Source organism: Bombina bombina, chromosome 9 (assembly GCF_027579735.1).
Source record: "Bombina bombina isolate aBomBom1 chromosome 9, aBomBom1.pri, whole genome shotgun sequence".
Taxonomy (NCBI): Eukaryota; Metazoa; Chordata; class Amphibia; order Anura; family Bombinatoridae; genus Bombina; species Bombina bombina.
In genome coordinates, this window is record NC_069507.1 from 189,512,738 (window position 1) to 189,530,319 (window position 17,582).

The 17,582-nt window shown below is 38.5% G+C and overlaps 1 protein-coding gene across 1 annotated transcript in view; it reads right to left on the minus strand.

The window, feature by feature from the left end:
- ABCC2 (ATP binding cassette subfamily C member 2) overlaps positions 1–17,582 on the minus strand; it is a 102,123-nt gene that overhangs the window by 62,675 nt on the left and 21,866 nt on the right. The window contains exons 6-9 of the mRNA XM_053692532.1: positions 16,786–16,841; positions 4,365–4,593; positions 2,181–2,356; positions 690–867 (exon numbers count right to left, since the gene is read on the minus strand). Coding sequence (XP_053548507.1) covers positions 690–867; positions 2,181–2,356; positions 4,365–4,593; positions 16,786–16,841 — 639 coding nt within the window. The remainder of the gene's footprint in view (positions 1–689; positions 868–2,180; positions 2,357–4,364; positions 4,594–16,785; positions 16,842–17,582) is intronic.

Here is a 17,582-nt window from a genome sequence, read left to right on the forward strand (position 1 = left end):
CCAGCAGCTCACAAGAGCTGCTGGTGCAATGCCGCCCCCTGCAGACTCCCGGCCAATAGGCCGCTAGCAAGGGGTGTCAATCAACCCGATCATACTCGATTGGGTTGAATTCCGGCGATGTGTGTCCGCCTGCTCAGAGCAGGCGGACAGGTTATGGGCTAGATTTAACATAGCTGAGGCGTATAGGGGCACTTATAAGCACCCCTGTACACCTCAGCTTGCCTGTGGCAGGGCGAAATTACCTGTAGGTAATCAACATTGCACACAAGCGCAATTTTGCGCTCGCGTGCAATCCCGCCCCCTGCCCGCGCACAGCCAATCACGCGCGGGCAGGAGCTGTCAATCTCCTCGGTCAGAGCTTAGGGAAGTAGCGGTCTGGTGACTGCTGCTTGATAAATCATGGCGAGCAAGTTCTTGTGAGAACTTGCTGCCGTAGGGGCTTGATAAATCTAGTCCATATATGGAGCAGCGGTCTTTGTGACCGCTGCTTCATAACTGCTGTTTCTGGCGAGTCTGAAGACTCGCCAGAAACAGGGGCCATCAAGCTCCATACAGAGCTTGATAAATAGAGCCCATTATGTGTATTATATGAGAACAAAACTACATACTGGACATTTATGGCTTACAAATGCAAGTACTATTAAAGCAAAACATGAATCATTTCTAGTGTATTGAAGAAGAAAACATACTTTTTTATACACGGCAGCCATGAGAGTTGTACGAACCCTCATCCCAAGAACAAAACAGCTTTGGAAATATTGCTGAAGGCAGAATGACTGGAGTACAGCTGTAACAAGCAACAGAACAGCATAGAAAAACCCTTTCCACTGATATTCCCCAGTATTAGCTGTGAATGAGATCATCAATCTGTAACCAGAAACAAAAACCATAGAATGAGTGGAGTTATGCTGGCAAGTTCAGCCAGTAATTTGTAACAAAAAAGCAAGTTACAGTATCATTACCAAATGTCTATAACAGGTTGCCCAACCTACAGTCCATGGCTACATCCAGTCCTGTGGGGCCCTCGGTACCACTGAGCAGAAAACATGAGTCATTTGTTTACTGACATTAAACACCTCTTACTTTTGTGTAAAAAAACAGCATTTGCCCCCCACTCCCAAAATGAGCCTATAGGTTTTTAAATCTGATTTGCAGCATTCTGAAATGCTAGGTTACAGAATTAGCTTTTGGGTTCCTTTAGGGAGCGTGGGACAAAGCACAATTTTACATAAAATTAAGAAGTGTTTAATGTCATTTTAAAGGGACAGTATACACCAATTTTCATATAACTGCATGTAATAGACACTACTATAAAGAATAATATGCACAGACACTGATCTAAAAATCCAGTATAAAACCGTTTAAAAACTTACTCAGAAGCTCCCAATTTAGCTCTGTTAAAAAGGTAGCTAGTACACCCACTGCAAGTGGGAAAAACAGACACTCCCCCCTCCCCCTTCCTCTGCATATGAAAAGACCATTTACACAAACAGGAGCAATCTGGAGTAGATGTACATCAGTATTCTCCTAAAACTTTGGAGCTTGGTTAGGAGTCTGAAAATCAGAGCAATGTTATTTAAAAATAAGCAAAACTATACATTTAAAAAAAAATGTATGGGCTATATAAATGGATCATCTACAAAACATTTATGCAAAGAAAAATCGAGTATATAATGTCCCTTTAAGTATCTGTATTTGTACTAAATTATGCAAATTTGTACAGTTTATACAGCTAAATAAAATTCTGGCATTAGTGACTAGCTCTACATACATAACATTTTGAAGTTATTCTTCTTAAAGTGACATTAAACCATTTTACAGCGGGGGGGGGGGTTTGTGATTTAGTCACCCAAAAACTACCTTGTTTTTTCAGCAAACAATGCACTTTTAGGAAAAACAAACTTTAGATAGCAGAAACACCCAAGTTTGGGCAAAACACCATATGAAATGTACACTGAAATTAACCAAGTACAGTTGGAAAAGTTGATTAAGATCTGTGTTTTACATGAATAATTTCTATAATAGTGAGGGGGTCCCTTGTTGCAGTGGGATTCTAAGCATACGGTAGCTACATGGGAGAGCAGAATCGCTGGTTTAGAGTTAGACTGTACACATTTATCTTAAGTGTTGTTGAATTCCTTTTGAAGAAAGACAATACAAAATGCCCCAAATCGACTTACTTTAGAATCTGTGGATTCACAAACACCAGCAAATCATGGAGAAGTTTAAAAGCAGCAGAATGGATCAATATAGGCGAAAATGTTTTCAGTAGAGTTTTAATTAGCCACGATTTTGGAAAATCCTTAGAGGTCCCTTTTACAGATTCCTTTTTCTTTTTTCTCTCTTTCTTTTCTTCCTAAAAAAAATGCAATATTATGGCTACTAAAGAGCATTATGTATATATCCAAATTAAACATGAGATTTTTGGGGACATAAAAAAACAGAGGAGAGATGGTAAACCTCTCTGAATAGGTAGGTTTCAGGTTTTGGATGTCTCACAGAGGGGGGAATAAGAAGCAGTTCTGTTTTAGACAGTGTGAATTGGAGGTAGTGCAAAAACACCCTAGAGTAAATTGCAGAGAGACAGTTGGTAATCTAAGTAAAGACGGAGAGATATCAGGAGAGTAAAGATAGATTTAGGTGTCATCAGCATATAAGTGGTACTGGGACCCAAAGGAGGGCATATATTTTCCAAGGGAGGATGTATAGATAGAAAAAAACAAGGGACCCAAGACATAGCCTTGTGGTCCTCCTTCTGAGAGAGACAAAGGACCAGAGGATATGCTGTTTAAGGAAACTGTAAACAAGTGATTTGAGAGCTAGGAAGCAAACCAAGAGAGGGCTGTGTCTACAGTTGCGTTCCGCAAGCGCCTCCAGCAAGACCAGCCTCACTAAGCGAGGTGCTGGGGTTTGCTGAACGCTCAGATGACGTCAGTCCCAGCGCTTCCAGCTTGCTGGTAAAGCTGGGAGTGAGAAGAGCAAGCATCTGAGCGTCTCGACTCCCTATGATGCAGCTTGGGAGCGTTTTCTTAATACTCCCAAATCCATGACGTTTCCCAGAACCACGTCATCACTCAGGGGAATTAACTGGCGCTGGGTCTCGGCGTTTGCCGAACGCAGCTTAAGATGACAAAAGAATGTTGGATTTGTAAGAGGAGAAGATGGTCAACTGTGTTGAAAGCAGCAGATAGACCCAGAATAATTAGTAAGGAGTAGTGTCCCTTTGCTTTAGCTAATAGCAGATCGTTTTTTACTTTAGTAAGAGCAGTTTCTGTTCTGTGTTAAGAGTGGAAACCAGATTGTAGGCGATAAATTAAAAAGTTAGTAGATATAAATTGAGTTAAGCAATTATAGACTAGTTGTTACAATAATTTTGAGGCAAAGGAAAGAAAGGAGACCGGCCAGTAGTTAGAAAGGGTGGAGAGGTCAAGCAAAGGCTTTTTTAGGATTGGTTTGATTGGCACATGCTTGAATGTATCAGAAAACGTGTCAGCGGCGAGAGACTGGTTAAAGAGATGAGCAGAGAGAAAGGAAAGAAGTCGTGAAGGATGAGGGTTAAGACGTCAGGTTGTGAAATGAGAAGAAGATAGGAGTATGAAGACTTCTTCCTCGTTACACTGATTTCAAGTAATTAGTTCCATGTAAATCATAAAACTAAAATATAGTTGAAAGCTTAAAATTAACAAGAAGTGCATTGTCTAATGTAATTTGATTTAATTTTTTTGCATATTTTTAAATTAAAGTATTTGTTCCAAAAGCAATCAGATAACAACTTATAGCTAAGCTTGCTGTCATGTTTTATTTAAATGTTTGGTAATGAAAATGTTAGGAACTCACTTTATTAGAAAATATCTCTGTCAACACAACAGCCTGTATATCTAAAGGTATAATTAAAAAATGACACTAAACCCAAAATGTTTCTTTTGTGATTCAGATAGAGCGTACAATTTTAAATAAACTTCCCTATTTAATTTGATCAAATTTACTTCTTTATTAAAGAGCAGTTGTGCAAGAATGCTTTTGAGCACTAGAGAGCAGCAGTGCTTGCACAATGTGTCATTGTGTTAAAAGCATTCTTGCAAAACTGATGCCATATAATGTTCTAGACGTGCACCATGAGAACAAATTCAATTTGATAAAATATGTCAATTGGAAACTTTTTTATTGTTGTATGCTCTGGCTGAATAATAAGAAACACATTTTAGGTTTCATGTCTGTTTGTCCCTTTAAATGCAATGTAGATCTCAAACTCCTAATAAAAAAACAATATTTAATATTTTTCAGTACAGGCATGAGTATTAATATACTACACAACAGTGACACGAGATCTGATCAGCCAGACAAGGTCACATACAGATACCTACCATCACAAGAACATCCTGACTGTGTGCGTTACTCAGGCCGTTCATTTGGATGTTGGTTTCTTTGCTTTTTCTCTTATTTCTTCGTTTCTCCAGCTCTTTTTTTGCTATGTTCACCTCTCTCTTCTTGTGCTTCTCAAACACATCATAAATGTTTTTAGTTTTATCTTCTGTATTTAATTCCCACAGATCTTCCATCTCCAGGGGCTTTTTATACCCGTTTATAACAGCTCTACAAATAACAGATTTTACTTGAAATGTGTTGCAAGTTGTAATGTATTTACGTCTATTACTCAGCTAGTTATATTTTAGCCGGCAGAACATAAAGTGAAATATTATTCACAAGTATGATCAAGGGTGTTGCTAAGGAGGGGCTGAAGCCCAGAGTGTTCTTGATCACAGTCCATTGTATCCTTTACTGGTACACAGATTTACAGGGATATTTTTCTATTTATTTTATCTCCACACAACCAGTCTATTTGGGCAGTCACTGATTATAACTGCTGTTATGTACACATACAAGCTGTATAACTGTATATGTAGCATAACATGATATATAACTGTCACCTATATATGGGGTAACATGCTATATTAGTGACCGCAGTATTTGGAATTAAACACAATTTATTTAAGGGGATATTGTATTTTAAAATGTTCTCCCCTTTAAATTGTTCACCAATGGCAGGGACAGAACTACAGGGGGTGCAGAGTTCGCAACTGCGACCGGGCCCCCCAAGGGTGGGGGCCCAGCTTCCATTTTTTCAATAAAAACGTTAACCTGCCACTGCCTGCACTGAGTGAGTGTGACGCACGTGAGTAGACAGTGTCTCTGTCTCTGACTACAGGGGTTAGTGTTTCTGTTTTACCCATTGGTGTTTATGTGTGTGTGTGTATGTGTGTATGTATGTATGTGACTGTGTGTGTATTTATGCATGTATGTGTCTGTGTGTATGTTTTTGGAACCAGCAAATTACAGACCTTGTTAATACATTAATACAGCATGGGGGGGGGCGGGGGGGTAAACAGTGTCACTATACAGTACCACTATATACAGTACCAGGGGGCTGGACCATGTCACAGACTACTGTGGTCACTTTATAAGGTACTGGGATGGGTAGGGTCAGGCCAGTCATCTCCCTGGCAGATTACAGACTGTGTCCCTAACTCACTATATACAGTACTGGTGGGTTAAACAGTGTCACTATATACAGTAATAGGGGGTCAGACCATCTCATAGACTGTGGGCACAGGGTACCTCCTTTTGCAGACATGTAATATGATTCAAAAAAAATTTCTGTGTTAAATGTAAAGAAAAAAAAAATATGTATCAAATTCACCTTTTTTTTTGGGGGGGGGGGGGCCCATCATAGATTCTTGCACCTGGGCCCTGTGGTTTTTAGTTACGCCTCTGACCAATGGTCCATTTTAGCTGTTAGAGTGTATTTTATTGTTTACAAACAGCTACTTTACCTTTATTTTTTTATTTGAAATTTATACTTTTGCCTGTTGTATCCCCAACCCTACACTGAAAAAGGATTAACAAATGTTTTCTCTGCAGAAAATATATGTACCTGTAAATAGCAGACAATAACACTAATTAATCTCCAAGTGGGGGTATGAGGGAGAGAAAGATTTTGTATATGAAATAGCTGTTTTGTGTTTATTCACCCCCCCCCCCCCACTCCATATATAGTGTTTCAATACCTAACATAAATGCTTGCAGGCTCAGCCCATTGTCATGGGTGTGTCCTAAGTGATAGTTTTAATGAGAAAACATAATTTATGTAAGAACTTACCTGATAAATTCATTTCTTTCATATTAGCAAGAGTCCATGAGCTAGTGACGTATGGGATATAAATTCCTACCAGGAGGGGCAAAGTTTCCCAAACCTCAAAATGCCTACAAATACACCCCTCACCACACCCACAAATCAGTTTAACGAATAGCCAAGAAGTGGGGTGATAAAAAAGTGCGAAAGCATAAAAAATAAGGAATTGGAATAATTGTGCTTTATACAAAAAAATCATAACCACCACAAAAAAGGGTGGGCCTCATGGACTCTTGCTAATATGAAAGAAATGAATTTATCAGGTAAGTTCTTACATAAATTATGTTTTCTTTCATGTAATTAGCAAGAGTCCATGAGCTAGTGACGTATGGGATAATAAATACCCAAGATGTGGAGCTTCCACGCAAGAGTCACTAGAGAGGGAGGGATAAAATAAAGACAGCCAATTCCGCTGAAAAAATAATCCACACCCCAAAATAAAGTTTAAATCTTATAATGAAAAAAACTGAAATTATAAGCAGAAGAATCAAACTGAAACAGCTGCCTGAAGTACTTTTCTACCAAAAACTGCTTCAGAAGAAGAAAACACATCAAAATGGTAGAATTTAGTAAAAGTATGCAAAGAAGACCAAGTGGCGGCTTTGCAAATCTGATCAACCGAAGCTTCATTCCTAAACGCCCAGGAAGTAGAAACTGACCTAGTAGAATGAGCTGTAATCCTTTGAGGAGGAGTTTTACCCGACTCGACATAAGCATAATGAATCAAAGATTTCAACCAAGATGCCAAAGAAATGGCAGAGGCCTTCTGACCTTTCCTAGAACCGGAAAAGATAACAAATAGACTAGAAGTCTTTCGGAAATCCTTAGTAGCTTCAACATAATATTTCAAAGCTCTAACTACATCCAAAGAATGCAACGATCTTTCCTTAGAATTCTTAGGATTAGGACATAATGAAGGAACCACAATTTCTCTACTAATGTTGTTAGAGTTCACAACTTTAGGTAAAAATTTAAATGAAGTTCGCAACACCGCCTTATCCTGATGAAAAATCAGAAAAGGAGATTCACAAGAAAGAGCAGATAATTCAGAAACTCTTCTAGCAGAAGAGATGGCCAAAAGGAACAGGACTTTCCAAGAAAGTAATTTAATGTCCAGAGAATGCATAGGTTCAAACGGAGGAGCTTGTAAAGCCCCCAGAACCAAATTCAAACTCCAAGGAGGAGAGATTGACTTAATGGCAGGTTTGATACAAACCAAAGCCTGAACAAAACAATGAATATCAGGAAGATTAGCAATCTTTCTGTGAAACAACACAGAAAGAGCAGAAATTTGTCCTTTCAAAGAACTTGCAGACAAACCTTTATCCAGACAAACAAGTGAAGGGTTAAGGACCCATCTCAGAATACACTCATAGCACTCCTAGTAGGCATATGTAACATAAATTAAACTAGATGTAACATAGGCAACAAATGGTTAGAGAGATCTCATCGGATTAAATAAAATATAACTTTTAATTTTTAACACATAAAAACAGAGTTAAAATCCAGGGATGTGCAGGTTAAAATTGAAAACCTCATAGTAGAGTATTGGGATTCTGAAATTAATACCTAAATGTGAAGTTATACCAGAATAAGGAATTGAGCTCTAGGTAGCGATACCTGAATGTGGATATTTCACATTCTGAATGAAAATGAACACTCTTTCAGTGGAGTATTATCAAATGTCACCACAGTTAAAGGTAAGGTGTACTCCTCTGATGGGCAATCGTGTGGCCCAATATCAATAATGGTGTTCTTAGATTCTTATATGTTTCAGAAGTGCTCACATGTGAGATCAGAGCCCCTTCTGAATTATAAATGCATTTATATGATAATATATAATTATACAATCAGTGTGCTTGGTGCATACTTGGGTATCATGTTACCTGCTGGCAAGTATTAAATCAGATCACATAAGGTTAGTAGTATTTATTTGAGTTGATATCTGATACATCGATTGAATTAATTTATAATCTCAACATGTTGTTTTAGAGCTATCCTGGGTGAAAACACTTTATTAACCACCTTTAGTGCAATATTGTGGTTTGTTATTATTCGTTTTTCACTTGAAGAAACCCACCTTCCAGTAAAGATAGGAGATTGGTCATTAAATGAGGGTAAACATTGGTGGCTATTGGCCTCGAGTATTAGAACAAGGATTGAGTTAAATAGTTGGGTATCATAAATTATAATGGGACACCCTAAATAGTGTGTTCATTTGTATTGCTGCTGTCTCTATGTCTGAGATTAGTACACTGGGTTATTAGCAGCTATAGCAAGATTGCTTTCCCACACTTGTGATAAGCTCTGGTAGCATGCCGTACAATCAGAGCAGTCACATATAGGATGACACTCGAATCCTTTCTATCATGCAATTCAGTTTCGGTTAACTAAGTAAAGCGCAAACCGTTAGTATCTATGTATTGGTAGGTGCAGGCAGAAAGGAGTTTGTGAATATCTCAAGCGTTAAATATCAGCGTTTCTATGTTTCAGTATTCATTTAAATTCACTCCATATTCTGTCTGCCTATAATTGGTGTTATATCTACCAGCAACCTTTGTTGATACTTATAACTGAAGGCTCACCCCTAGGTAGTCACCACCTGAGAGTACCCTCATAAGTAATTGTGGCTCAGAGGCTGTACACGGTTAAGGCGACCAAACTAATCTCGGTGGTTTATCAAGCACCCAAAAGCTCACGTGAGAACGGCGAAACATGTTAGGGAACTGGTGAGGAGTCAGGGAGCTCCTGTGTTTGTTAGGGCTTACTCGTAGTAGAGATATTAATTTGATACTCATTACTTTTGGCGGTTCAGAACCGTTTAATTGACACTTAGCTGTGTATGATGTACTCAGCCTAGACTTGCTTTAGAGCTTTTGGGTGCTTGATAAACCACCGAGATTAGTTTGGTCGCCTTAACCGTGTACAGCCTCTGAGCCACAATTACTTATGAGGGTACTCTCAGGTGGTGACTACCTAGGGGTGAGCCTTCAGTTATAAGTATCAACAAAGGTTGCTGGTAGATATAACACCAATTATAGGCAGACAGAATATGGAGTGAATTTAAATGAATACTGAAACATAGAAACGCTGATATTTAATGCTTGGGATATTCACAAACTCCTTTCTGCCTGCACCTACCAATACATAGATACTAACGGTTTGCGCTTTACTTAGTTAACCGAAACTGAATTGCATGATAGAAAGGATTCGAGTGTCATCCTATATGTGACTGCTCTGATTGTACGGCATGCTACCAGAGCTTATCACAAGTGTGGGAAAGCAATCTTGCTATAGCTGCTAATAACCCAGTGTACTAATCTCAGACATAGAGACAGCAGCAATACAAATGAACACACTATTTAGGGTGTCCCATTATAATTTATGATACCCAACTATTGAACTCAATCCTTGTTCTAATACTCGAGGCCAATAGCCACCAATGTTTACCCTCATTTAATGACCAATCTCCTATCTTTACTGGAAGGTGGGTTTCTTCAAGTGAAAAACGAATAATAACAAACCACAATATTGCACTAAAGGTGGTTAATAAAGTGTTTTCACCCAGGATAGCTCTAAAACAACATGTTGAGATTATAAATTAATTCAATCGATGTATCAGATATCAACTCAAATAAATACTACTAACCTTATGTGATCTGATTTAATACTTGCCAGCAGGTAACATGATACCCAAGTATGCACCAAGCACACTGATTGTATAATTATATATTATCATATAAATGCATTTATAATTCAGAAGGGGCTCTGATCTCACATGTGAGCACTTCTGAAACATATAAGAATCTAAGAACACCATTATTGATATTGGGCCACACGATTGCCCATCAGAGGAGTACACCTTACCTTTAACTGTGGTGACATTTGATAATACTCCACTGAAAGAGTGTTCATTTTCATTCAGAATGTGAAATATCCACATTCAGGTATCGCTACCTAGAGCTCAATTCCTTATTCTGGTATAACTTCACATTTAGGTATTAATTTCAGAATCCCAATACTCTACTATGAGGTTTTCAATTTTAACCTGCACATCCCTGGATTTTAACTCTGTTTTTATGTGTTAAAAATTAAAAGTTATATTTTATTTAATCCGATGAGATCTCTCTAACCATTTTTTGCCTATGTTACATCTAGTTTAATTTATGTTACATATGCCTACTAGGAGTGCTATGAGTGTATTCTGAGATGGGTCCTTAACCCTTCACTTGTTTGTGTTGATGAAATTAATACACAGCACCACTTACCCCAATCAATAGCCAAGGAGCTACTGAATATAATGAGGGTGTAGGCAGCTTAATTAATAGGTAGTGCCACTGAACCTCCTCCTTCTTGCTAAACCTTTATCCAGACCATCCTGAAGAAATTGTAAAATTCTAGGAATTCTAAAAGAATGCCAGGAAAAATGATGAGAAGAGCACCAAGAGATATAAGTCTTCCAGACTCGATAATATATCTTCCTAGATACAGTTTTACGAGCCTGTAACATAGTATTAATTACGGAGTCAGAGAAACCTCTATGACTGAGAATCAAGCGTTCAATCTCCATACCTTCAAATTTAAGGATTTGAGATCCTGATGGAAAAAAGGACCTTGCGATAGAAGGTCTGGTCTTAACGGAAGAGTCCATGGTTGGCAAGTAGCCATCTGAACAAGATCCGCATACCAAAACCTGTGAGGCCATGCTGGAGCCACCAGCAGAACAAACGAACGCTCCTTTAGAATCTTGGAAATCACTCTTGGAAGAAGAACTAGAGGCGGAAAGATATAGGCAGGATGATACTTCCAAGGAAGAGACAATGCATCCACTGCTTCCGCCTGAGGATCCCTGGATCTGGACAGATACCTGGGAAGCTTCTTGTTTAGATGAGAAGCCATCAGATCTATTTCTGGAAGTCCCCAGAATTGAACAATCTGAAGAAATACTTCTGGGTGGAGACCATTTGCCCGGATGTAATGTTTGGCGACTGAGATAATCCGCTTCCCAATTGTCTATACCTGGGATGTGAACCGCAGAAATTAGACAGGAGCTGGATTCTGCCCATACAAGTATTCGAGATACTTCTTTCATAGCCAGAGGACTGTGAGTCCCTCCTTGATGATTGACATATGCCACGGTTGTGACATTGTCCGTCTGAAAACAAATGAACGACTCTCTCTTTAGAAGAGGCCACGACTGAAGAGCTCTGAAAATCGCACGGAGTTCCAAAATGTTGATTGGTAATCTCGCCTCCTGAGATTCCCAAACCCCCTGTGCTGTCAGAGACCCCCATACAGCTCCCCAACCTGTCAGACTTGCATCTGTTGAGATCACAGTCCAGGTTGGAGGAAAAAAAGAAGCCCCCTGAACTAAACGATGGTGGTCTGTCCACCACGTCAGAGAGTGTCGTACATTTGGTTTTAAAGATATTAATTGTGATATCTTTGTATAATCCCTGCACCACTGGTTCAGCATACAGAGCTGAAGAGGTCGCATGTGAAAACGAGCAAAGGGGATCGCGTCCGATGCAGCAGTCATAAGACCTAGAATTTCCATGCATAAGGCTACCGAAGGGAATGATTGAGACTGAAGGTTTCGACAAGCTGAAACCAATTTCAGACGTCTCTTGTCCGTTAACGACAGAGTCATGGACACTGAATCTATCTGGAAATCTAAAAAGGTTACCCTTGTCTGAGGAATCAACGAACTCTTTGGTAAATTGATCCTCCAACCATGTTCTTGAAGAAACGATACAAGTCGATTCGTATGAGATTCTGCTAAATGTGAAGACTGAGCAAGTACCAAGATATCGTCCAAATAAGGAAATACCACAATACCCTGTTCTCTGATTACAGATAGTAGGGCACCGAGAACCTTTGAAAAAATCCTTGGAGCTGTTGCTAGGCCAAAAGGCAGAGCCACAAACTGGTAATGCTTGTCTAGAAAAGAGAATCTCAGAAACTGAAAGTGATCTGGATGAATCGGAATATGCAGATATGCATCCTGTAAATCTATTGTGGACATATAATGCCCTTGCTGAACAAAAGGCAGAATAGTCCTTATAGTCACCATTTTGAATGTTGGTATTCTTACATAACGATTCAATATTTTTAAATCCAGTACTGGTCTGAAGGAATTCTCCTTCTTTGGTACAATGAATAGATTTGAGTAGAACCCCAGACCTTGTTCCAGAACTGGAACAGGCACAATTACTCCAGCCAACTCTAGATCTGAAACACATTTCAGAAATGCTTGAGCCTTCACTGGATATATTGGAACGCGAGAAAGAAAAAATCTTCTTGCAGGAGGCCTTATCTTGAAACCTATTCTGTACCCTTGAGAAACAATGTTCTGAATCCAAAGACTGTGAATCGAATCGATCCAAATTTCTTTGAAAAATCTTAATCTGCCCCCTACCAGCTGTGCTGGAATGAGGGCCGCACCTTCATGTGGACTTGGGAGCTGGCTTTGGCTTTCTAAAAGGCTTGGATTTATTCCAGACTGGAGATGGTTTCCAAACTGATACCGTTCCTGTAGGGGAAGGATCAGACTTTTGTTCCTTATTGTGACGAAAGGAACAAAAACGATTAGCAGCCCTATATTTACCTTTGGATTTTTTATCCTGTGGTAAAAAAGTTCCTTTCCCCCCAGTAACAGTTGAAATAATAGAATCCAACTGTGAACCAAACAGTTTATTACCTTGGAAAGAAAGGGAAAGCAAAGTTGACTTAGAAGACATATCAGCAGTTTTAAGACATAAAGCTCTTCTAGCTAAAATAGCTAAAGACATATACCTGACATCAACCCTAATGATGTCAAAGATGGCATCACAAATAAAGTTATTAGCATGTTGAAGAAGATTAACAATGCTATGAGTATTATGATCTGTTACTTGTTGTGCTAAAGCCTCCAACCAGAAAGTTGAAGCTGCAGCAACATCCGCCAAAGATATAGCAGGCCTAAGAAGATTACCTGAACATAAATAAGCTTTTCTTAGAAAGGATTCAATTTTCCTATCTAAAGGATCCTTAAAGGAAGTACTATCTGCCGTAGGAATAGTAGTACGTTTAGCAAGAGTAGAGATAGCCCCATCAACCTTAGGGATTTTGTCCCAAAACTCTAATCTGTCAGATGGCACAGGATATAATTTCTTAAACCGTTTAGAAGGAGTAAATGAATTACCCAGATTATTCCATTCCCTGGAAATTACTCCAGAAATAGCATCAGGGATGGGAAAAACCTCCGGAATAACTACAGGAGGTTTAAAAACCGTATTTAAATGTTTAGATTTAGTATCAAGAGGACCAGATTCCTCTATTTCTAATGCAATTAAGACTTCTTTAAGTAAAGAACGAATAAATTCCATTTTAAATAAATATGAAGATTTATCAGTGTCAATCTCTGAAACAGAATCCTCTGAACCAGACAAATCATCATCAGAAACAGAATCAGAATGATGATGTTCATTTAAAAATTCATCTGGAAAATGAGAAGTTTTAAAAGACCTTTTACGTTTACTGGAAGAAGGAATAACAGACATAGCCTTCCTAATAGATTTAGAAACAAAATCTCTTATATTAACAGGAACACCCTGAGTATTAGATGTTGACTGAACAGCAACAGGTAATGGAACATTACTAAAGGAAATATTATCTGCATTAGCAAGTTTATCATGACATTCATCACAAACAACAGCCGGAGGGACAGTTACCACAAGTTTACAGCAAATACACTTAACTTTGGTAGATCCAGCATCAGGCAGCGATTTTCCAGAAGTAGCTTCTGATTCAGGGTCAATCTGAGACATCTTGCAATATGTAATAGAAAAAACAACATATAAAGCAAAATTTATCAAATTCCTTAAATGACAGTTTCAGGAATGGGAAAAAATGCCAATGAACAAGCTTCTAGCAACCAGAAGCAAATAAACAACTAGACTTAAATAATGTGGAGACAATAATGACGCCCATATTTTTTAGCGCCAAAAAAGACGCCCACATTATTTGGCGCCTAAATGCTTTTGGCGCCAAAAATGACGCCACATCCGGTGACGCCGACATTTTTGGCGCGAAAAACGTCAAAAACATGACGCAACTTCCGGCGACAAGTATGATGCCGGAAATGACAATGAAAATTTTTGCGCCAAAAAAGTCCATGCCAAGAATGCCGCAATAAAATGAAGCATTTTCAGCCCCCGCGAGCCTAACAGCCCACAGGAAAAAAAGTCAATTTTAAGGTAAGAAAAAATGTTTAATTCATATGCATTATCCCAATAATGAAACTGACTGTCTGAAAATAAGAAACGTTGAACATCCTGAATCAAGGCAAATAAATGTTTAAACACATATATTTAGAACTTTATATAAAAGTGCCCAACCATAGCTTAGAGTGTCTCAAAAAAATAAGGCTTACTTACCCCAGGACACTCATCTACATGTAGTAGAAAGCCAAACCAGTACTGAAACGAGAATCAGTAGAGGTAATGGTATATAAGAGTATATCGTCGATCTGAAAAGGGAGGTAAGAGATGAATCTCTATGACCGATAACAGAGAACCTATGAAATAGATCCCGTAGAAGGAGACCATTGAATTCAAATAGGCAATACTCTCTTCACATCCCTCTGACATTCACTGCACACTGAGAGGAAAACCGGGCTCCAGCCTGCTGCGAAGCGCATATCAACGTAGAATCTAGCACAAACTTACTTCACCACCTCCACGGGAGGCAAAGTTTGTAAAACTGATTTGTGGGTGTGGTGAGGGGTGTATTTGTAGGCATTTTGAGGTTTGGGAAACTTTGCCCCTCCTGGTAGGAATGTATATCCCATACGTCACTAGCTCATGGACTCTTGCTAATTACATGAAAGAAAAAACATTTAAAATACAGAAATAAACATGAGGGAGAAATTACACATACAGTTAATACTCTGCAGTAGGTACAACAAGTAATTTGAAACACATTAAAGAGACAGTAAAGGTTTAGAATAATGTTATATAATTCTGCACACAGTGTAGAATTATATAACATTATTTAAGAGGTAACTTCGAAAATTAACAGTATTTGCCAATTTTGCTGTGTAACGTTGGACTCCAGGATCTACTGAGCGGGTCTTGGATATCCAAAGCACTTTGCACGCTTGCTGGCTAGCCCACTTGTGCTATTGGAATAAATGTCGCTCGCTCCCGCTACTAGACCAGAGCGGGAGTGTGCTACATTTATTCCAAAAGCGCGACCGGGCGTGCTGTGACTAGCCAGCAAGCCCGCAAACCGCTTTGGATATCCAAGACCCGCTCAGTAGATCCTGGAGAGGAGTCCAATGTTACACAGCAAAATTGGGAAATACTTTTAATTTTCAAAGTTACCGCTTAAATAATGGTATATAATTCTGCACTGTGTGCAGAATTATATAACATTATTCAGAACCTTTACTGTTCCTTTAAGGGAAAACAGATTTCATAGCGCAGTGTCTCTTTAAGAAATGATATCTTAAGAATAGTTTGGAAAGGACCAAATTGTTTTGTCTTGGGCTTTAGCTGCAGTGCTTCTGGTGGAGGCTAACTAATGTTGCCACTATATTATGTGTTAAAGGAACTGTAAATGTTCTTGATTCAGATAGAGCATGACATTTTAAACAACTTTCCAATTTAGGCCTAGATTACGAGTGGAGCAATATTGGCGCTGCACTCAGTAATACCAGCGCACGTAAATTTGCGCAATGAGAGCACGCTTCCATAGGCTCCAATGGGAGTCTCGTTTTCATGCCGTGAGACACGGCAAACCACCTAACGCAGCGCAGGGAGTAAATTGTGCAGCGTTGGGCAGCAAAATAAATATATATATGTATATGAATCTATACATATATATTTATGTGTTTAGATGTATATTTACACATAGTAACACATAAATATATGTGTATATAAGCATATACATATATCTTTACAGTAACAAAACAGTCTCCTATTCACCTCTATAAAAAGGCACTTTCAGTTCTGGTTTGTTTTTTTCAAACACCCCACATCCCCTCACTTTTATCCCTTATAACTGCTTCGTGCTTTATTTAGAGGCACAGTTTTTTCATGATCCAGAGGTCTGACCTCTGGTTAATTGCGCTAAGCGCAAAGTGAAACCGCAAGCTCGCAGGAGCATTACGAGCGAACATTAAGATAGCGCTCCACTCGTAATCTAGCCATTACTTTTACTAGCAAATTTCCCCTACTCTCCTGGAATCCCAGTGCTTCTCCATATAAATCTTTTTAGTTCAATAAATAAATCACTATCTGGCTCAACCTAGAATTCCTTGTTGAGAATACAATCATGGCATAAAGGGACTTTAATCGCTAAATATATTTTATAAGTATAGTAAAGAGGTTATTCTTGCCTCCCTCTAGTCATGGGCCACCATGTTGAAATCTAGCCTACACTAAATTTCATTTGTGCAGTAGCTCTCCTAGGTTCCATAATGGCAGCACCTATGATTAGACGGAGGTGCTTGAAACCTGTTTAGTGTCCCTTTAATTAATTCTCTATATTATATAGCAAGATCAGTCCAATACTATTTTATGTAGCACAACAAAAAGTAGCATAATTTGTACCTGTCATACCAGCTGAAGGTTATTCTACTCAGAAATGAAGCAGTCAGCTCAGGATTCTAAAAACAATTAAAAAAAATAGGGAAAACACGTTAATAATATACAATAACAAAACATGACTCTAGCTAATAAGTAGCATTTTATAAGCAGTATTAAGTTATAAACAGTTCTTTTTAAATACATCTGTTATTGTATTTCCATTATACTTGTATAAACATACAGAATATTTGCATTACTAGGAGCTTAAAGGGATAGTTTAGTCAAAATGTAAAATGATTCAGATAGAGCATGCAACTTTCCAATTTACTCCTATTATCAATTTTTCTTTGTTCTCTTGGTATCTTTATTTGAATGTAAGCTTAAGAGCCGGCCCATTTTTGGTTCAGCACCTGGGTAGCGCTTGCTGATTGGTGGCTACATTTAGACACTAATCAGAAAGTGCTGCCTAGGTCTGAACCAAAAATGGGCCGGCTTCTATGCTTACATTCTTTCTTTTTCAAATAAAGATACAATGAGAATGAAGAAACAATGATAATAGGAGTAAATTAGAAAATTGCCTAAAATTGCATGCTCTATCTGAATCATAAAAGTTTAATTTTGACTAGACTATTACTTTCAGTTGCTAATATATCCCCCCTTTTTAAAGGGTCATTTCTTATACACACAGGTACTCACAAAGTGTAAAGAGACATTCTAATGCAAAACAAATTTGTTAGACCATGTTATTCGTTAATTATGGAGCCTAGTTATCTATTTATTTATCCCCTCCTAAGAAAGACAAACACATAGGTAAAGTCCTG